General features: G+C 41.7%; 1 protein-coding gene and 1 pseudogene across 2 annotated transcripts in view; one reads left to right on the top strand and one right to left on the bottom strand.

The window, feature by feature from the left end:
* The first annotated feature begins 7,827 nt into the window (after positions 1-7,827).
* The window catches only part of LOC140516479 (protein bicaudal D homolog 2-like), a 39,201-nt gene continuing 24,492 nt past the window's right edge, over positions 7,828-22,536 (top strand). The window contains exons 1-2 of one of the 2 annotated variants that reach the window (XM_072627454.1): positions 7,828-8,004; positions 21,994-22,109. In XM_072627454.1, the coding sequence (XP_072483555.1) occupies positions 22,062-22,109 (48 nt within the window). In that variant the 5' untranslated portion in view covers positions 7,828-8,004; positions 21,994-22,061. Of the gene's footprint in view, positions 8,005-21,993; positions 22,266-22,536 lie in introns of both variants that reach the window. The other variant, XM_072627453.1, reaches the window with a different exon arrangement.
* Positions 8,826-20,235, bottom strand: LOC140515751 (ataxin-3-like; annotated as a pseudogene).

Below are 22,536 nucleotides of genomic sequence, written 5' to 3'. Positions count from 1 at the left end.
TAGATGTCATCTTCTTCTGGCCCTTACTGAACTAGAAGACAAAGACTTCTGTGGCCTCAGATGTTCACTCAGAGGGTGATATCTTCAGTTGATCCAGGACTTTAAACCCATAAGTTGGCAGCTGTTGGAGTAGTTAGAAAGACCTTAGAAGACATATGGGTTGACAACTGATAGAAAACTGTATAATATAGGTCCTTGGTTAAAGGCACAGAGAGATGGTCCAGTTTCCCAGTCATTTAGGGCTAGGATCACATAATACAAATAATGCAATAAACTTTTTCTCACAATCTCATAATTGCATTCCCAACTGCCATATACTTATATCAAATCAGGTACAGATCAAGTCAAAACAATAGAAAATTACAGTCGAATGAAGTCTTAAATAGCAAGTTGCAATAATCAGAGCTTCAGGTGGAACAGAACCATAGAAGGACAGCCTTTTTTGCAGCAAACTCAATATATTTTCAATACTTGTAAAAGAAGTTTGAAAGAGTAATTTTTTAGACATCTGTCAATAGAAATGAGGGTTTTTTTTTCCTATCAGCAAATTATGATTTGGAATCTACACAAAAAACATTAGTCATTGGTGCACAGAGGAAAAGAGCACAATTGGTGCACAGCAGGGAAAAGAGAAGCAAAAAGGGGCAGATAACCATATTAATTATGTTGTGAAAGAAGAAAGAGAACAAAAGGGAAAAATCATGAGAAGAAAAGAAAAAGTGAAACTATTATAGTTTGATCTGCATGAAGACTCCATAGTCCTTTCTCTGGATGTGGTTAGCATTTTCCATCAGGAATCTCTGGGAATTTGTCTTGATCATTGTATTGCAGAAAAGAGCTAAATCTGTCATAGTTTAGCATCACACAGTGTTGCTGCTGCGTACAAGGAGCAGGAGAACATGATGAGAAATACTATCAACTCCCAGAGAGAGAGAGAGAACTGATTGTCTCTGAGTGCAGAATGAAGCCTCTTCTTTTTAACTTTATTTTTCTTGCTTTTTTTTCAACATGACTAAAAGAGAAATATGTTTGCATGATATCTTACTTATAATGCACATCATATTGCTAGCTCCCTTAGTGAGGGAGAGGTGGGAGGAAGAGAAAGAATTTGGAACTCAAAAAACTGAAAGTGAAAGTTTTTAATAATTTTTTTTAAAAAACATGACTTTTTAAAAGTCCATAAGGGAATAAAGTTGTAAACAGAATTTCAAGAAACAGAAATGCAGGTAGAGGAGCAAAACTAAAGCAACATTGTCTAAAACCCACAGCCCCTCCCCCAACAAGAAAATCAATGTGTTTTGTGAGAAGGAATTTCAGAGTGAGAGTATGCATAGATGGGGTGAAGGGAAGTGGGGGCAGAGGGAAAGGGATGATGTGTCCTTATCAAGATGATGGTTCCACAAATAAGTGATGATGTTCTCTTGATAAGAAAAAAGACTGCAAGTGAATGGGAAAGGTGGCAGGAAAAAAGAATTGATTATGGAAAAATTAAGAAGGAAGATCTCAATTCAACTTGGGAAGGAAAGGGCTTCCTCCTAACTTCTCCAAGAGCTTTGTCTACATGAGTATGTTGGTCTAGGAGAAGGGATGTATGAGCTCCTAGGGGCACCTGGTACCTAAAAAGTTGAGGGAGGAAAGTAACATGAGATAGAATGGCCAAGGAGAATAATCATGAAGAGGATAGGAAGTTGAAATGGACTACATGATTGGAACACAGGATTTTTTTTTACTAAGAGGCTTCTATCCAACCTTATTTCCCTCACATATTGACACATATTCTAAAGAGTGACGTAGAGCAGTGGCTATTACTAGTTATTTGTGGAGATCCTATATCTGAGGAGATTCCATCTCTCTTGAGTCTTGAAAAACAACAAATCCAGACCTTATTTGTAGTTTCTGGAGATTTCTGAAGTATGAAAGGAAACAACTTGGCCTTCTGAGCCAAGCTGAGTTGGCTATGGGCCTGTACTAAACTAGTCTGGCCACAGCCTTGGAGAAAGGCACTTCAGACACACCAGCATCTACTGGTGTTGGGCTGCTCAGTCAGGGACTGGTGTCTGAAAAGGCCTGAACAGACAGTAAGAACCATTTTCATCTTTGATTAATTCTATCTCAATTTTGACGAACTGTAACTAGTGTTGGCAGTAGCTGACCTATGGGACTTAAAGCAACAAACATCAACGTGAAACAATACAGTTCATGAAATCCTCGTGAAACTTTTGGTGAATTGAAAGCCTACTTTCTGTTAATATTAAGTTCACTTTACTAAGACCTGAAATATGGATTAAAAGTGGAAAAGGGAAGACAGCTTGACAGTCCTCAGACAGAAGTCAAAGGGGAATTTGAGCTCCTCCAAAATTTATTTCATTTTTTGTGCAAATGGTTCTCTTAGCTGGATGTTGAAGGAAGAATTTCCTCAAATCTAAGTTTTGTCGGTTGTCTTGGTGATATATAAATTCATATCCATGCAATCAGTCTATTATGAACCATCTAAATGTTGTTTAATCTGGAACCTGACTCAGTTCACCTATAGATTTAACTAGGTTTATTTCCCTAGGGAATGTATAAAATTATCATTCTGCTTAAATAAGTTTGTTCAGGATGGTGGAGTAGGAAAACGCATATACTCCAGCTCTTTCCCCATAGCCCATTAAATACCTGTAAAAAATGGCTCTCAACAAATTGTAGAGCAGCAGAACCCACAGAACGACAGAGTGAAAGAGACCAAGGTAACCCAGAAAGCCAACAGGGAAGGTCTATCGTACCACATGCAGAGTGGAACACAGTGCAGTCTTGGCAGAGTGGAACCAGGAGGAACAGAACCAGGACAGGCCTTGGGGGCAGAATCCCCATCAGAAGCGGATGGTCTCAGACCCCTCAAACCACAAACGCTGAAGACAACTTCAAAGGTCAGTAGTAATAGGGCTTGTTCAACTGAGTGAGAAGGGAACAGGGTCCTCCCCAGGCCCTGCCGCAGGCAGTGGTCAGCAGGTGCTGAGGGAGTGACAGTGGCAGCAGCAGCAACAGCATCCATTTGTAGAGCCCTTAGCCTAAAGGCCAGGGAGAAATTGAGCAGCTGATCTGAATCTCAGGCCTGAGCACGATCCTGGTGCATGGCGCACCTAGAATAAACTCCTCTCCCTTGATTGTGCCACCTTGGAGGAACTGAGAACTTACAGGTCCCCAGAGTATACCCTCCTCTGTACAAAGGACTCAAAAGTCAAATAACTGTCTGAGAAAAAGTCCCTCAAAAGGGAAAAAGAATAAGACTATCAAAGGTCATTTTCTTGGTGAACAGGTATTTTCTTCCATCCTTTCAGATGAGGAAGAACAATGCATACCTTCAGAGGAAGTCAAGGCTTCCATAACCTCCAAAGTGAAAATCCGATTGTCTTAGACCATGGAAGAGCTCAAAAAGGATTTTGAAAATCAAGTAAGAGAGGTGGAGGAAAAATTGGGAAGAGACATGAGAGTGATGCAAGAAACTCATGAAAAGCAAGTCAACAGCTTGCTAAAGGAGACTCAAAAAATGTTGAAGAAATTAACATCTTTAAAAACAGGAAAAAGAGGTATAAAAAGCCTATGAGGAGAAGAATACTTTAAAAGGAAGAACTAGCCAAATGGAAAAGGAGGTTCAAAAGTTCTCTGAAGAAAATAGTTCTTTAAAAATTAGAATGGAGCAGATGGAAGTTAATGACTTTATGAGAAACCAAGAAATTACAAAACAAAACCAAAAGAATGAAAAAAATAGAAGATAATGTGAAATATCTCATTGGAAAAACAACTGTCCTGTAAAATAGATCCAAGAGAGACAATTTAAAAATTATGAAACTACCTGAAAACCATGGTCAACAAAAGAGCCTAGGCACCATCTTTCATGAAATTTTCAAGGAAAACTGCCCAGATATTACAGAACCAGAGGGCAAAATAAATATTAAAAGAATCCACTGATCACCTCCTGAAAGAGATCCAAAAAGAGAAACTCCTAGGAACATTGTAGCCAAATTCCAGAGTTCCCAGGTCAAGGAGGAAATATTGCAAGAAGTTAGAAAGAAACAATTCAAATGTTGTGGAAATACAATAAGGATAACACAAAATCTACCATCTTCTACATTAAAGGATTGAAGGAGGTGGAATATGATATACCAGAATTCAAAGGAACTAGGATTAAAACCAAGAATCACCTACCCAGTGAAACTGAGTATAATACTTCATGGGAAAAGTGGTCATTCAATGAAATATATGACTTTCAAGCATTCTTGATGAAAAGACCAGAAATGAAAAGAAAATTTGCCTTGCAAATACAAGAATCAAGAGAAGCATGGAAAGATAAAAAGGAAAGAGAAATCATAAGGGACTTACTAAAGTTGAACTGTGTACATTCCTACATGGAAAGATAACATTTTTGATTCTTGAAACTTTTCTCAGTGTTTGATAGCTGGAGGGATTACACACGCACACACGCACACACACATATAGACAGAGAGCACAGAGTGAGTTAAATAGGAAGGGATCATAATGAAAACAATAAAATTAAGGGGTGAGAAGGGAATACATTGGGAGGAGAAAGGGAGAAATGGAATGGGACAAATTATCTCTCATAAAAGAGACAAAAAAAAGTTTTTTCAATGGAGGGGAAAAGGAAGGAGTTGAGAGGGAAAAAGTGAACCTTATTCTCATTAAGTTTGGATAAAGGAAGGAATAACATGCACACTCAAATTGGTATGAAAACTTATCTTACACTAAAAGAAAGTAGGGGAGAAGGGGATAAGCAGGGTGGGGGGATGACAAAAGGGAGGGCAAATGGGAGGAGGGAGCAATTAGAAGTAAACACTCTTGGGGCGGTACAAGATCAAAAGAGAGAACAGAAGAAATGGGGGCAGGATAGGATGGAGGGAAATATAGTTAGTCTTACACGACATGACTATTATGGAAGTCATTTGCAAAACTACACATATAGAGTCTATATCGGATTGTTTGTCTTCTCAGTGGGGATGGATGGGGAGGGAGGGAGGAAAAGAAGTAGGAACTCAAATTTTAGGAACAAATGTTGAGAATTGTTTTTGTGTACAACTGGGAAATAAGAAATACAGGTAATGGGGTATAGAAATTTATCCTGCCCTACAAGACAAGAGAGAAGATGGGGATAAGGGAAGGGAGGAGTGTTAGAAGGGAGGGCAGATTGGTGGAAGGGGTAATCAGAATGCTCAGTGTTTTGGAGTGGGTGGAGGGGAGAGATGGGAAGAAAATTTGGAATTTAAAATTTTGTGGAAATGAATGTTGAAACCAAAAATAAATAAACATTATAAAATATGAAAAGAGGAAAAAAAATAAGTTCATTCAATTTTTATGACATTGAAGGAAGCATGAGACTGTTAATGTGTGTTTTTCAAATTTTTAGTGTAAAAGAACCTAGGAGATTGCAATATGGCCAAAAAAACTATTTCTCTGTCATTCTAATGTAATGTTGTTTATAAGAAACCATGTTAAAATCCTCATCACAACTTAGGGTTACTTTTCTTCTCTGACCGTGTGCCTAACCATAACAAAATCTACATATATTACTGTACAACATATGTGCTGTGATAAATTTGTTTCAGGAGCATTTACCTACCACATGAAATTACAAATGAGCTATTTCTTCCACAAGAAGATGCTGGGGGAGTTCTCCCTCTGGAAGTCAGTGCATGCAGGACAGGACTTTGGGAATTTCTCTATAGGAGAAAGTTAGGCAGGATTCTCAGAAGGCCTTAGACTCAGGCCTCTGTCCAATATCAATGTTGCCTGTGTGTTAGGATCTCTCTGTGCCAAGAAAGGGTGAAAGGTGGACTCGAGTCCTTACAAACTCTAGGTCTCTGATTCTAAGTATTGCCACTGAAGGGGTATATTCCTGCCCCATGCTATTGGCCCTGAAGGGGTGCACAGGGAGCCAGCACGTGTGAGGTGGTCCCAGGAGTGACTCTGACCATGGGCAGTGAAGATAGGGCAATGAGGTAATAGCTCCTGGGTCTTGGTCAAGCAATGGTGAATTCATCCCAGGTTCCACCCAGCCAATGATCACCAGAGCAATTACTGATGAAGGGAACCTACTGCTGGGGTTTCTGGGTCTGAGGAAGAAGTCTCAAGAACAAGGCTTTGGGCCCTAACAGAAATCTTGAAGAGGCATCCCAGGTCCTCCCCAAAGCCACCCCTTCCCAGGAGGAAATCCCCAGTTGACCTCTAGTCTTCTTGATAGTTGGTACCAGCAAATGCCAGTCCTATCACCTTGACCCACTAACTGGTGGCAGCCCTTGAGATCACCATCAAGACCCAAGGAGATCACCTTGAAGGAATGGGAATGTATCCCCCAAACACACACAATTTTTGAAACTGTCCTCCCTCTGGGAGGCCTAGATCTTATGGGGTAAAACTAGATCAACATCAAGACAAAGGCCAAGGCCACTCTTGAAGAGATAATAAGTTGTGTGGGGCCTTGGGGTGTATTAGAGGTCCATTATCTCATCTCAGACACTTGACACTCACTACCTGTGTGACCTTGGGCAAGTCACTTAACCCCCATTGCCTCATCCTGGGTCATCTCCAGTCATCCTGATGAATGTCTGGTCATAGGATACAGATGGCCCTGGAGGAGAAGTGATGCTGGTGACCTGCACAGAACTCCCTCAGTCAAACAAAGAAAAGTGCACATCATGTCATCAGTTCTCTGATGGCATGGACTTCTTTGGCAATCAAGGACAAATACTTTTTAAAGAGTGCATAAAAAGACACCCTCTCTTTGCAGCAAACTCAATACATTCTCAACGCTTGTAGAAGAACTTTGAAAGAGTAAATTTTTAGACATCCGTCAATACAGAAGAGGGTTTTTGTGCCATCAGCTAATCACGTGTTGGAATCAGCACAGAAAACCTCAGGCATTGGTGCACAGAGACAAAACGGGGAAAAGAGAAGCAAGAAGGGGCAGGTATGCAGCCCCCGTCCCAGCTACGCCTGTTGAGGTGGCCACTTCCACAGCACTAACAATGTTCCATCAAGGTCTTTGGTCAGTGGGCAGTCACCCAGTAGGTGCGGAGCCACCAGAATGCCAAGTAGTCGGCGTGCCATGCGGTCATCTAGGCAGTGGCAACATTTCATGTAAATTGTGGACGCTAACAAGGGCCAGGGCTTGAAGTGAGAAGAGTCTGGACCTCATGGTCTCTTTCTTCCCTGAGGTACTTCCTATGTCAACAAAGCCAGATGGGGCTGGCTTCGCCTTCCTGAGGAGGCCTTTAACCCAAGACCCTTTCTGGAATAATGGGGCGTTTTCCATATCCTAGTACCGCCTGGACCTACACTGTGTCATGGCTCCTTAATGGGAAAGAACACGCAGACGTCCTGCACTGTACTTGGAGTGGAAGCTCTGTCAAAGTCTGCTCTCCTGTTGTATTTACAAGCTGCGCAGTGCAGAAATTCCTTTCTGAGGGTCCGCTTAATCACTGGTGGGGACCCTGAATCTGAAGGACACAGACCACCGTGGATGGTCCTGACACAGATTTACGCCTGGTGCACTTTGTCTGAGGCAGCGCGATTTAATATCCGGCCCGTGGATCCACGTCACCGTGAAAACAATAAATAATAATACGATAATAATAAAAACTGTTTGCATTCAGCCTGTCAGGTGTGCTAGCACGTGCAAGGGCGGAGGGCTACGCCCGGGGGAGCCAAGGCCCCTGGCGCACTCCTTTCCCGAGCCAGAACAGGAAGGAAGGCGAATCGAGTCCCGGCAGGCTGGGGTGGAGCTCGGAGCGGGGAGGGGAGGGGGCGTGGCTCACACCCTGGCTCTGCGCACGCGCACTGGCGAAGACCGTGGTTGCGGCTCCACGCGGCTGCGCAGGCTGCCTGTGGCTGTCGAGTGCTTCCGCCCGCGGCTGCCGAGGCTGCGGCCTGGAAGGCTTGGCCCACCCGGGTCAGAGGAAAAGCGGCCGCGCAGCTTCTTCTGGTCCGACCTTCGCGGGCCCTCATGCAAAGGTAAGGTGGCAGACTGGGCGATGAGGGGTGCATAGACGCTTGCTAATGGATTCCTAGCCTCAGCCTCGTCCCTTCCCCCCACCCAAGGCGGGCTGGGTTCATGGCGCGGGAGACTCCTTTTTCCCAGAAAACCTCCCCAACTATGAGAGCAACTGCATGGGACGCTGGCCTGGCCTGGGACAGTGCCTGGCCCGTAGTGGGTCTCCGTAAACGCTAGCTGGCCGTTTTCTTTCCCGACAGCCTCCTTTGCCGAGACCTCCCTCCTCTCCCCGCCCCCCCCCCACCCCCCACCCCCGCTCCTGGGCCTTCCCTGAGGCGGAGGGAAAAGCTTCTGAAGGTGTATCTCTCGGCCATCCCCATAGCGAGCAAAGTCCTATCCCCTTCAACCTGCAGCTGCCAGGCGGTCATTCAGCGTCGATTAAGTAAGTCCCTACTCTGTGCCGAGCACCGTGCTACGAGCCGGGAAGCCAAAAGAGGCCCCAGACTGGAGGAGATGGCAGTCTGAGGGATGGCGGCAGGCGGTGAGGGGTCCAGAGAAGCTACAGACGAGATAAGAGGGGAAGGCCCTGGAATGAAGAGGGCTGGGGGAAGGCTTCCAGTCCTTCCCCAAGATGGAAGCCAGTAGCCAGAGGTGGGAAGGGAGAGCTTTGCAGGCTTGGGGGATAGCCAGAGAGAATGCATGGAGCCAAGAAGTGGAGGGAGGGCTTCTTGTTCCTGGAAGAGCCAGGAGCTCAGTGTCTCTGGGGGGAAGAGCGTGGCAGTGAGGACAAGAGAAAATGCTAGGTCGTGGGGTGCCAGAAGCCTGGAGAGCGAGGAGGGGGCTAGGTGAGGGAGGGCGTGGAACGCCCCCAAGAGGAGGATGTCTCGGATTCCGGAGGCCTTGGGAAGCTTCTAGAATCTGAGTGCGAGAGCCCCGGAGTTCGGTCAGAGCCGCGCCCGAAGGGAGTCTCCTTAGTGGCTGAACCTAAAGGGGACTGCAGTGGGGGCCGCAGGCACGCCAGCGGGCTATTGCAGTACGTCGTGGGGCCCTGCACCAGGGAGGTGGCAGTATCAGAGCAGAGAAGAGAGCATGCCTCCGAGAGCTGTTGCTAAGGTAGAACCGACAGCCCTTGGCAACAGGCTAGATATGGGAGGGGCGAGAGAGTGGGCGGCGGAGGAGGACTCCTCGGTTTCAGCCTGAAAGACTGCAGGTTGCTGCTGCCCTCTGCGGCAACAGGGGAGGGTTGGGGGCGGGGGGAAGATCACGGCTCGGTTTGGGATGTGTGAAATTCAGCATACTGAAGATGGCTACCAGGCAGTTGGGAAGTCAGCAGGGGATTAGGGCTGGATGGGTGGATTTGAGAGTCATCACTGGAGATGGCAACTGAGGGGAGGGTTTGGGGGAAAGAGGATGATTCGGCTTTGACTATGTTGAGCTCAAGCTGTCTGTCTACGTGGCATTTGGAATTTCAAGAGAGCCATCCTATATGACAAATGATAGTGGTCTTTTCTAGAGAGGACTTCCAAAAGGGTCATCACCGTTAAGTGATTGGTACGTGGAGAATGTCCAAAACTCCGTCAGGTGCAAGACCTCTGGAGCTCCCCCCCTCCACAAAGAGGAAGCTTGGGGGTGTCTCCTCCTATCTCCGCCCTACTTGGTCTTTCTGACTTTGGTGTGTTTACTTTTGATTTTTCGATGTGCCCTTGTCCTCTCCATTTCTATTCTTACACTTCCTGTGGATGGTTTTTCTTGGCTCTGCTCCGGCAGTTCACAAAAGCTTTTCCCATGCTTCTCTGTACTCATGACCCCCATCATTCCTTACAGCTCAGAAACATTCCGTGAGGTTCACATGCCACATTTTGTGTAGCCCTTGCCCAGTAGATGGGCTTCTACTTTCTTTCCATTTCTTAGCTGTCAGAGAAAGTGCTGCTGAAAATGTTTTGAAGTACATGGGGACCTTTTGCCATCTTGATGGCGTGGATGTGGTTGTTAAGTCTTTTTTCAGTCGTGTCCAACTCTTCGTGAGCCCATTTGGGGTTTTCTTGGCAGAGATACTGGAGTCCTTTGCCATTTGCTTCTCCAGCTCCTTTTGCAGATGAGCAACCTGAGGCCAGCCAGGTTAAGTGACTTGCCAGCTTCACACAGCTAGGAAATATTTGTCTGAGGCTGGATTTGAACTCAGGAACATGAGTTTCTCAGACGCCAGGAGCTCTGTCCATCACAGTCACACTGAGCGGCCTTTACGGATGGTTTTCTTGGGGTAGAAGGCCAGCAATGGGGTCTTTGTTTTAAAGAGTGTGGACATTTTTGTCACTTTCTTGATGCCATTCAGTTTGCTTTCCAAACGGTTATACCACTTCACAGTTCCACCAACAAGGCAAAAGTGTGTGTTGTCCTTTTCTTTTGCCACTTTGCAGAGTATGAGGTCAAACGTCAGGGTTGTTCTGATTTGCGTTTCCTTTGTTATGAGTGGCTTGGCGCTTCTTTCATGTGGTTATGAATACTTTGCAGTTCTTCCTAGGATCACTGAATATCCTTTGACCATTTATGTATAGCTGAATGACAAATGATTATACACATATGCACATATACACACACATCTGTGTGTGTGTGTGTGTGTGTGTATGGAGAGAGAGAAAGAGACAGACAGAGACAGAGAAAGAGGGATAGACACACAGCTACAACAGGGAATCACACCTTCACGAAATTTACATGAAAACTAGGTTTATTACAAGATAAATGAGCATGCATGTGGAACCCAAAGAGTTCACAGTCCCCACAGAAGCTTGTCTTTTAATAACAGCAGGCCAAAGAAGGAGGGGAAAATACCCATCTCTACTTAAAGGAGAGTGGCATGGGAGGAGGGAAAGAGCAGTAGGGGTGGGAAAAGGACAAAACCCCTCCTGGAGGGGAGGAGCCAGGCAGCACCAAAGCCCACTTCTTTTCCCTTGGGAACTAATAGACCGTGAAGATACGGTGGTCTGCTTATCTACAAAGGTCCCAGCTGCACAAGCAGTTTCCCATCTAATGTGGACTGACTGGCACCTGTTTTGCTTCCCAAAGACACACGGGAAGTCCCGTTTGGGATGTTAACAATAACTTTTGTTCCCTTGGGGGGGAGGTTATTCTTGGCACATTCAGGGTCTCCTGCATACTCTGGGTCCAGTGTTTCTGCATAACATGGCAACACAAAAAGGCAAGGTGGGAGGACATCTTACCATTATTCAGCTACACACACACACACACACACACACAAACACAAGAATGCTTATATGTTTTACATACAAATCTCTTACCAGAGAAATTTGATACAAATATATTTTTTCCCTATTCAACCACTTAACTTCTTATCCTCAACCAATTAGTGTTGTCTATGCAGACCCTTTCCAGGTGCAAGTAATTAAAGTTATCTATTTTATCCTTGTAATTGCCTCTGTCTTTTGTGTGGTTAAGGATGTATCTCTTACCCATAGCTGTGAGATATACATGATCTGTTTCTCTTCTACTTTTTTTAAAAATATCATCTTTTAATATGAAAGTCACATTCATTTAGAAGGTATTATGGAATAGAGTATATGGTACTGTACTAAGCCTAATTTTTGCCAGACCGCTTTCCAACTTTCCCAGCAATTTTTAATCAGATAAGGAATTTTTTTCTAGGTTATTAATGTCTTCCACATTTTCAAAAACTGGGTAATTGAGTTTCGTTATTTCTGATGCTCTCTTGTCAAGTCTATTCCATTATATCTCCTTTTTTTAAGATGGTTTTTGATGACAGCTGTTTTATAACACAGTCTGTGGTCTGGACGTGCTACTTTTACCCATTTGTCTTTCTTTCTATCATTTGCCTTTATATTCTATATCTTTTGTTTTTCCAAATTAATTTTGTTATTATTTTATCAAGCTCTGTAACACATGCCCTTGGCAATTTGGTATAGCATTGAAGTATTATTTTGGTAGTTTTGTCATTTTCATCATATTGGCACAGTCTAGCCATGAGCACTGAATATTCTTATAGCTGTTTAGGTTGTTCTTTATTTCTTTAAGGACTTGCAACTGAATCTATATGTCTTTTACTTGCTTTAAGAGGTTGATATCTAGATATCTTATGCATTTGGTTGTTATTTGGAATGAGAAGGTGGAAGAGGTCTTAAGGGCAGAACAGTGTTAAAGATGGATCTTGGGCAGAGCCCCACTGGGGTGGGGAATGGGTAGCAACCCTGATGCCATACAGGGTAGGAGATGGTATAGGAAAGTGGCAGAAGTCTTCCTCGCCGTCCTGTGTCTCCCTGGGAGGTGAGAATAGCGGAGGGGAATGATGATAGAAGTGGAATGAACTGGTAATGGTGGGGATGGTAATGTGTATGATTCAGAAAGTGTCCCTGTATGGTCCTTCTGGGGGATGCCTCTGTGCTTGGACATTAGATTAACCACTTTATGTAAAAAGTACTTATTGTCTGATTTACTGTTGTGTCGTGGTAAGGGGGCTTCCTGTGCATTTTTCCCTATTGTGAACTTTCTCTGTTCCAGAAAATGCTTCAGAGGAGTAAGTAGCATTTTGATGCTTGTTTTGAGGGAAAAAAACAGGCAATTCATCTACAAAAACTCAGGTTTCTTGCATCAGAAGAAATGAAATTTCTTTTTTTTTCAAATGCAGAGAGGTTTTCTTCAGATTAAAAAAATATTCTCTTTAAAGTAACAACTTACAATGTGTTGTTTTTCGAGCTAATGAAAGCATTAAAAAAAATAGCTTTACAGTTTTTCAGCACATTTGATCAAGCTTTCCTCTGCCCTCTGGCAAATCCTGTCTGCCAATATAAAAGCTATAAATACATATTCATATTATAGAAATTGGCATGAGCCTGATTTTTAAAACACTATTGAAAGTACTGACAGTCAGAATTTAGGTTGAATTTTCAGTTTCTTGTTTTGGCACAATATTTAGGTATGAGAAGCTTTATTTTATGATACTAAAGCATATATCTGATTTTATTTTCCCTGATTTACTGCGTTTTTAGCAATACACAGTCCTGATTTAGGAAAATCTCCATGCGGCCCTTCACTTAAAAAATAGCATCTCCATTAATAAAGCAAAATGTTTTGAGAACAATGAAAAAAGACTATTTTCCTAACACTTTTAAACAAAAATATAAATTGTATTTTTTTGAATTTTTGATATTAAGACATAATTTGCCTCCAAATGTTTTTCATATTTATACATTAATCTTCTTATCACTAACCTGCAAATTAAAAAAAAATCTGATCAGTTACTCCTTCCATGTAGAAGTCATGCACTTATCTGAAAATACACATTGCATTGGTGTTTCCCAGTTTGCCATTACTTATCAGTAATGTTGCCGAGTTCCAAACAAAATTTTTCTGTACCTTGTTCATCCCATTGGATACTCCTTTTACAGAAGAGTAAATATTGCTTAAATATTAAACATTAATGTCCTCCTAATTGTTGACCCAGAATAGAAATCCTTGTTTGAGCATTTATAGTAATTCCCTACCTTTAGTGCCACAAATGAAACTTTATCACAGCAGGATGACTATTGTCAGGCAGGATTTGGCGTACTTTTATACAGTTTAAAAATTTAAACAAATTCACAGGTGTTACATTGAACTGAATAAATGCCAGATTAAGAAGGTAGACTGGGGTCAGGGGGGAATTTTCAGTTAACTTATTTTGTACAATGGACTATTATGAAGCAGCCATCTTTGAAATTATGTCAACTGAGGAATATAGTCTGAATGACTAGAATTTAAGCCATCAAAAGTCTATATTCATGTCTACATTCCATGATAAGATGGCAGTGTATTACTTGTTTTTACAATATAAAATGTGTATGGCATGTTCAATGTAGGCATAACTCCGTCTGAACTTTCTAGCCTAAGGGTCCAACTTGAGTCAACAAAAAGCATCAAGAATTAAGGCTGATGTGTTCTTTTAAAAACTGCTTCATCTGGGCACTCCAAGGGTTTCAGCCTTGTGTTTTACTTTGCTTTATGAGCTTTTACTGTGTAAGAAAGTATGGAAGAAAACAGTTTCAGTCTTAACAGTTAGCTCAGTATTTAGGTTAGAGAAAGCATTAACGCAAATATATGAAGAGCTGAGTGTAGGTTTTCAAAAGGAAAAAACAATGGAAAACAGACATGGAAATACTACGCAAAACTGGGGGGAGAATTGTGTATATTTCCAGATTTATTCATTATTGTATTCTACAATCAAGAATTTTATTTTGTAAATTAAAAATGCTTAAAAAGACTTAGTAGCCAGATTTTTTCTTCTTACTGTATGGTTCACTTCGGAGTTCACACTCAAGTAAAAGTAACTTTATCAATAAAAGGCATTTCTTATATTTTTAGTTACATCTAACAGCAAATCTTGCAGTAAAAAATTTTCCCTGATCAGTACAGCCATCCATAATTTTTTAAATGCCATTCTACTATATTTTTAATTTTCAGAGACTCACGTTGAACATTTTATTTAATACATCAAGTCTCAAAAATTTTACAGATGAAAACAAATAATGGCTGATGGCAGGAGCAAAATGCCTATTTTAAAAGGGCACTATTAATCTCAATCCAAATTTTAGCACTATTCTATTTCCATAAAAGGAAACAGTCATTTGGGAACCTTATGAAAACATGTGTGACAAAACCGTTTTTTATGTACAACCTCACTTGCTGTTGAATAATCCAATTATTGCTGTATTTCTAGCGAAGCAGTATGCTTCAAGTAACAACATAATTTTAAATCTAATTTAGGAAGGAAATTATTTCCATGTGTTCCAAGATTATTTTATGGGTGAAAATATTTCTGTTTAATGGAGTATAGGTGAAGCAGAGATTATCTACATTTCCCTACATTTCAAATTTGTGTAAAACAGAAAGCACCATTCACAATAAAACGCTGCAGGATGACACAAACCAGGTAGCCCAGTTTAGTCCATTACACACATATCTTGGACCTTAAATCTTACAATTCACACAAGCTAGCTTGCATACTTTATTTTCCTCATTTTCCTTAGCAAGAGAGGAAACATCGAGGTGCATAGTGTAAGGCTGTTCATCTAAATGCTGTAACATTCTGACATAGCAGAGAAGATATTCATAAAGCACCTGGAAAAATAGTTATGCTGTCCCCAAACTGAATATTGTCTCAACACCTCACTTTTGCAGGGTTCCCTTCAAATCTAGGAACGCACTGATCATAGGATACTGATCCCTTTATGGCATATTGAAAGGACAAGAAATAATTCCTATCACAGGCTAACTTCAGCTAAGGTGGAATGAAAGGTATATAGGAGAGAAACTGAGGTCGAAGACAATGAAAAGTAAAGAAAAAAAGCTAGAGCACATAAAATGCAGTTGGGACTAGAGTGATTTACCCCATTAAATATCATACCTGTTGTAACTATAAACAAGTGACAGTCTTTGCAATAAAGCCACTTGGGACCTTAAGCAACAAGCAACTATGACAAAGTGAGAGAGGAGTAAATCAGAGTATTCAAAAGAACTAGAAAAAATCTGCGGCTAGATCCTATGAGTTGGTCTGCAAATAGGTCTTTAAAAAATTCTTACTTTAAGAGGTTATTGGCCATCCCTCAGAAGACGGTAAATGTAATTACTTAGAAAACTATTGCCTATTTCTGTAATTGCTGAATGCCTCTTTGGCTAGTATTTGGAATACAGAGGCTTTAGTTCTCAACTTGATGCATTTTCTATCATTTTTATTTGCAAGCCGCCTCCCCCTACATTTTTCTGAACTGTGGTACTCTGGCATATTTCTGAAATGAGCTCAGTATCGGATATATCTGCACAAGAAGTCAATGTTAGGGAATATGAATATTTTGATATTTTTTAAAAAGTCCCTTTGCTATTTTTTCCTTCAGTATTCAAATTATTTTTAACAGTTTCCAAAGACATATTCATAGCAGCTTGAAGCATTTCTTCTTTGGTCATATCGTCACCTGGATCAATTTCAAGGGCATCTGTACTTGTAGATGTGGTACCTGTTCTGGCTGCTGTTGTTTTTCTTTTCTTTTTTTTTTTAATTTACTTATTTAACTTTTAACATTCATTTTCACAAAATTTTGGCTTCCAAATTTTCTCCCCTTTTGTCCCTTCCCCCCACCCCAAAACGCCAAGCGTTCTAATTGCCCCTGTCTGCCCTCCCTCCCTCCCCACCCCTTCCCTTTGGAAGGCAAGCAATTCAATATAGGCCAAATCTGTGTAGTTTTGCAAATGACTTCCATAATAGTAGTGTTGTGTAAGAACTAATTATATTTCCCCCCATCCTATCCTGTCCCCCATTACTTCTGTTCTCTGTTTTGATCCTGTCCCTCCCCATGAGTGTTGACCTCAAATTGCTCCCTCCTCCCCATGCTCTCCCTTCCATCATACCCCCCACTCTGCTTATCCCCTTATCCACCACTTTCCTGTATTGTAAGATAGGTTTTCATACCAAAATGAGTGTGCATTTTATTCCTTCCTTTAGTCGAATGTGATGAGAATAAACTTCATGTTTTTCTCTCACCTCCCCTCTTTATCCCTCCACTAATAAGTCTTTTGCCTGCCTCTTTTATGAGACACAATTTGCCCCATTCCATTTCTCCCTTTCTCCTATATATTTCTCTCTCACTGCTTGATTTCATTTTTTAAGATATGATCCCATCCTCTTTAATTCACTCTGTGCACTCTGTCTCTATGTGTGTGTGCGTGTGCATGTACATGTGTGTGTGTGTAATCCCACCCAGTACCCAGATACTGAAAAGTTTCAAGAGTTACAAATATTGTCTTTCCATGTAGGAATGTAAACAGTTCAACTTTAGTAAAGTCCCTTATGACTTCTCTTTGCTATTTACTTTTTCATGCTTCTCTTCATTCTTGTGTTTGAAAGTCAAATTTTCTTTTCAGCTCTGGTCTTTTCATCAAGAATGCTTGAAAGTCCTCTATTTCATTGAAAGACCAATTTTTCCCCTGAAGTATTATACTCAGTTTTGCTGGGTAGGTGATTCTTGGTTTTAGTCCTAGTTCCTTTGACTTCTGGAATATCCTCTTCCATGCCCTTTGATCCCTTAATGTGGAAGCTGCTAGATCTTGTGTTATCCTGATTGTATTTCCACAATACTTGAATTGTTTCTTTGTAGCTGCTTGCAATATTTTCTCCTTGACCTGGGAACTCTGGAATTTGGCCACAGTGTTCCTAGGAGTTTCTCTTTTTGGATCTCTTTCAGGTGGTGATCTGTGCATTCCTTGAATACTTATTTTGCCCTCTGGTTCTAGAATCTCAGGGCAGTTTTCCTTGATAATTTCATGAAAGATGATGTCTAGGCTCTTTTTTTGATCATGGCTTTCAGGTAGTCCCATAATTTTTAAATTGTCTCTCCTGAATCTATTCTCCAGGTCAGTTGTTTTTCCAATGAGATATTTCAAATTATCTTCCATTTTTTCATTGTTTTGGTTTTGTTTTGTGATTTCTTGGTTTCTCATAAAGTCATTAGCCTCCATCTGTTCCATTCTAATTTTGAAAGAACTATTTTCTTCAATGAGCTTTTGAATCTCCTTTTCCATTTGGCTAATTCTGCTTTTGAAAGCATTCTTCTCCTCATTGGCTTTTTGAACCTCTTTTGCCAATTGAGTTAGCCTATTTTTCAAGGTGTTATTTTCTTCAGCATTTTTTGGGGTCTCCTTTAGCAGGGTGTTTACTTGTTTTTCATGCTTTGCTTGCATGTCACTCAATTCTCTTCCCAGTTTTTCCTTCACCTCTCTAACTTGATTTTCAAAATCCTTTTTGAGCTCTTCCATGGCCTGAGCCCATTGAGTGGGCTGGGATACAGAAGCCTTGACTTCTGCGTTTTTCCTGATGATAAGCATTGTTCTTCCTCATCAGAAAGGAAGGGAGGAAATGCCTGTTCACCAAGAAAGTAACCTTCTATAGTCTTATTTTTTTTTCCCTTTTCTGGGCATTTTCCCAGCCAGTGACTTGACTTCTGAATATTCTCTTCACACCCACTTCTCCTCCAGATCCACCCAGCCAGCACTTGGGGTCTGAGATTCAAATACTGCTTCCCAGCATCAGGGCTTTGGGCGGGGGCAGGGCTGCTCTTCAGTGTGAGATTAAGTTCAGGTGCTTAGGTGGGGACAGGGCCACCTCACAGGCTCCGTGCCCTCAGGGGGTTTATGCAGAGACCTTCAACAATGGATCCGGGGTCCTGCCTGCTTGGGGAGTCCTGGTCTGATCCCGCCTCCGCTGCTGCCTCCCAAGGGGACCTGAGTTATGGGGGCACCCCACACCCCTCTCGACCCTCCATAGAGACCCTCTCACCGACTCTTGTCACCTGTGGGTGGAGGGACCCGCGCAGCTGCTGGAGATTCCATCCCTGAAGCCTGCTCGGATCTGCTCCTTTCAGTGCTGCACTGCTGAGGCAGGGTTTGGCTCTGCTCTGGGTCTGGGGCACAAGGGACTTTTTGTGAGAGGTTTTCAGGCTCTCTGGAGCACAAATCTCGTCCACTCCGTACTGTGGCTTCTGCTGCTCCAGAATTCGCTGGTGGTTCTTTTTTTTTACAGGTATTTTATGGGCAGTGGGTTCGGAGGTGGCGTATGTGCATCTTTCTATTCCGCCATCTTGGCTCCGCCCCCCTCTGTTGTTGTTTTTCAAAGTAGGCTTCTCTTCTCTTTCGTACTTCTTCTGAAATAAAAGATCTTGGTGAATTTGTACCTGATGGCTGTGAAATGTCTTCCGAAATATCATTTCTGGAACCACCTTGCATGCTAAGTCGAAGTGCTCTATGCAGATCTGCTTCTTCATCTTCCATATCAATTTCCTTTCAACTTAGTGCTAGATAGAGCTCTTTGTAGATTCTCTTCATCTTCACCTCACATTCCTGTCCCATCATATGAATGACTTACTTCTCAAGAGTGCTCTAGGTCTGTTTCCTGTACTCTTTGATCTTTGGGTTGGGCTAATTCTTCTCCAATGAGTTTTGGTCTATGCATTTGTTGTACCCGAATCATCTGCAGGAGCTGGTCAGCTTCACAGTCTGGTAGGTCACCCTTAACAACAAATATGGAATAACCCTCCTGTTGTAACTGAGCCAAGAAAAGTGCAAGGTAAGTATCTGATATTAATTCTGGACCCATCAAGGGAGAGTTTAGGTTAAACCACTGTTTTCCTAACTTTTGAACCGTAAACCAATGTTCCTTCTAGTTGCATATAAATGATCTTTCATTTTTGAATAGAGAAGAAACCACTGTCATCCACATTTCCTGAAGGTTGCTGTAAAAATGTTCGATAGTCTTCACTATTGACTCCTCCCTCTGCCATCCTCATCCTCTCTGCTTCATGAAAGTGATAAGCAATAGAGGATAATTCCACAGGGCTAAAATATTCCCCTTGCAATAGATTATTCAGGCAGTGTTGAGCACAGAGTGAGCCTTCTTGCTGTTAATTTTACAGATAAGGACACTGAGGCCCGAAGAGGTTATATGACTTTCTCAAGGTCAAACAAGCAGAAACAAGATTCAAACGCAGGTCCTGGGGCACCAAATTCAGTTCTTCTTTCTCATGGAAGATGGACTCCATGTTTATTTGTCTCATGAAATTATTTTCTTGGAAAAAAAGCCAACAGCCAAAAAAATGGAGAAAGCAGAACCAAGATACCTTATGCTAAAAGTCTTAGGGCTGGTTTAAGCTTTAATAACTTCAGAAGTAGAGAGGCTACAAAATTACAAAGAAATTTGAAAGTTTAGTAATTTGGATTAATAAAAGGAGCCCTCTCTTCCCAGAATTAACAATTGGATAAAACATTGTAGGAGTGGTTCAATTCATGAGAAGTCCAGATCCAAGAGATAGTGGGCCGTGATTTAATCACTTCAGAAGTATAAATGCCAGGGATCTGTAAGAAAAACAACATTTGAAAGGTTAATTGTTTAAAATATTGAGATGTTTCTCAATTAAAGTCAGTCTAACCACCATTTTTTATTATGCCTTGTTCTAGAGGATTTTTGCATTTTATTAATATTTTCAAATCCTATTCATTCAAAGGATTGCATTTGTGATACTACCCTTAAAGCCCTCCAAAGAACAAGGTTTTGATGCATACGCCACAATTTTGACATGACCCTGGCCACACTGGAGAAAGTCTAGCACAGACAGATCAGGTTGGCCTGGCAAGGTACCCTCCTCTACAGATCCACTGTTCTGAGAGGCTGTCATCCAGAAAGTGTCACTCACAGAATACATGATGGCAAGGTGCCCTGTCTTGGTGAAAGATGGTGTTATTAAACAGATTCAACCTCTGCAGCTCGAAAAGCAAAATTTGGCAGCACTGCTAAGTAAGATCCACTGTTGAATGTAGATCCTTAAAAAAAAAGGCAGGGTATATTAATGGTGCACCAGACAAGAACTTTTGGACAGTTTCTTTCTTGTTGCCAGGCTCCTTGAGACTTTTCTGGGCCCCAAATGTTGCAGTTGTGACGGTTATCTTTGCCACTTACATGGAAAGCTATGTCACCAGAAAAAGTCACCTTGTCACGTCTGTCATTGGAATTTTCCATTTTTGACACCATCAATGGACAGAAGTCTAGCCTGGCCTAGTAATCTTCTCTCAGGGACATGTGAACAGTTGCAACCTTGTCCATTGGAATTCTGCTCATCGTAGCCTCAGGAATGCTCAGTTCAGCAAACACACAGTGCACTGATTTTGGAGGGATTCTGTCTAGATGCCCTCTGGGTTTCAGCCACAGTCTTTTCATGTGCTTGATGTCTCTTGGATCTAGGCTCATCATGAATTGAGCCAGTTTCCTTTAATGTTTTCATTGAGTTGTTAAATTTCTGTGGGGAACCTCCTTTTTGTGATGGCAAGTGAATTTTCTCCTTCTTGCTGTTCAGCTAACCAGAGAATGCAGTTGACTTTTTTCTTCATTGCCCTCTTCAGAGGAACTGAAGCAAAAAATTAGTAAAATTTTAATGACAAATTTATTTTTCAAGATGCTCAAACCTGAATAAATTTTAATAAAACTAAACAATTAAATGTTAAAATGATTAAAATATTTTTTAAATCTCATTTCTACTTCTGAAATTATTAAAGCTTACAACTCCACTTGGCACTGCTGTGGCTAGAGTGCAGGATCTAGAGTCAGGAGTGTCTGAGCTCAACTATGACCTCAGTCGCTTACTAGCCGTGTGACCCTGGACTAGTCATTTTACCCTATTTTCCTCCATTTCCTCATCACCAACATAAATAGGAGAAGGAAATGGAAAACTCCTCTAGGATCTTTGCTAAGAAAACCCCAAATGGGTCATGAAGAGTCAGACAGGACTGGAAAATAACTGAATGGCAACAAAACTGCACTAAGATGCTTGGGATGTCCAGTATTTCACCTGTATTCAACTTGTACCCACAGGTTATTTTAAAAATAACATCAAATTCCTTTTCATCAGTTTAAAACACAGATGAATAAAAAGGTTTCTTTTTTGGTCTTGGGCTGCTTTCTCACTTTTATCCATCAACAAACATTTGTTAAGGATGTTTATTATGGCATCTGTTTCTCCCCTCTCACCCTGACCCACCAGAATTCATTGACTCATTACAGAATGAATTGGAAACATTTTGTTTCCTATAGTATTTGCCTATGAATCCAGATGCTCCATACTCTCTTTCTCCTCCAGGCTGCCCCATCGTTCTTTTCCTTTTTTTTTAGGATTAGTGGAGATGTTCTGAGTGACTAGCTTTCTTGTCTTAAAACTACATTGTCAAATCTTCTCACTGGACTGCTTTGTCTGTTGAGCCCTCCCTATTTTCCCGGGCTCTTCTTGTGCACCCTCACCCCTGCCTTTTTTTTAAAGCTTGTAACTACTGACACTAGAATTTACCTCGTCCTCTTGCCCACCCCCTCTCCATTCTCCCAATCCCATACCAAGCTGTGTGTTTAGCTTTCTTTCCATATGAATCTTGTGTTTGTTTAACAGCATATTTGGTAAATATTCCCTTTCCTTAAGGACTTATCTTGGACAACGAACTGATTTTTGGCTTGTGCTTGGGCAGGCAGGAGTCCACCATATCCCTTATGGAACAGGAAAAGATCGAGGCACTTCAAGGACAAAAAATGGAACAGGTATGCAGTGAGCTGCAGGAGATAAGCCAGGAGAAAGTCCAGGCCACCACATGTGACCTGGCAGGCCTTGAGGAAAATGCTGACTTGAAACAGAAATATGGGGACCTGGAAACAGAGCTAGAGTCCCTTAGGCTGGAAGTGCATCAACTGAAAGAGGTACTCAGGATGTTAACAGGGACTCAGAAGCATCAGTGACACTTGGGGAGGTCCCTTCCTGAGAGCTACCAAGGCTGGTTCTGTCTATGCTCCTTTTCAAGGTCTTTCTTTTTTGGAGAAAATGTAAAACATACAACTCCTCCTGCCAACTTTCTCTAGCTATGCACTTTGATTAATTCTCTTTGCTGAATTCTTTAAATATGTTTAGTTTATATGTAGAGGCGTTTTTGTTAAGATTTTTGTTTTATCAACTAGATTGTAAGTTCCTTAA

This window comes from Notamacropus eugenii, chromosome X, assembly GCF_028372415.1.
Source record: "Notamacropus eugenii isolate mMacEug1 chromosome X, mMacEug1.pri_v2, whole genome shotgun sequence".
In the NCBI taxonomy this organism is placed as follows: Eukaryota; Metazoa; Chordata; class Mammalia; order Diprotodontia; family Macropodidae; genus Notamacropus; species Notamacropus eugenii.
This window is presented reverse-complemented; position numbering and strand designations above follow the sequence as displayed.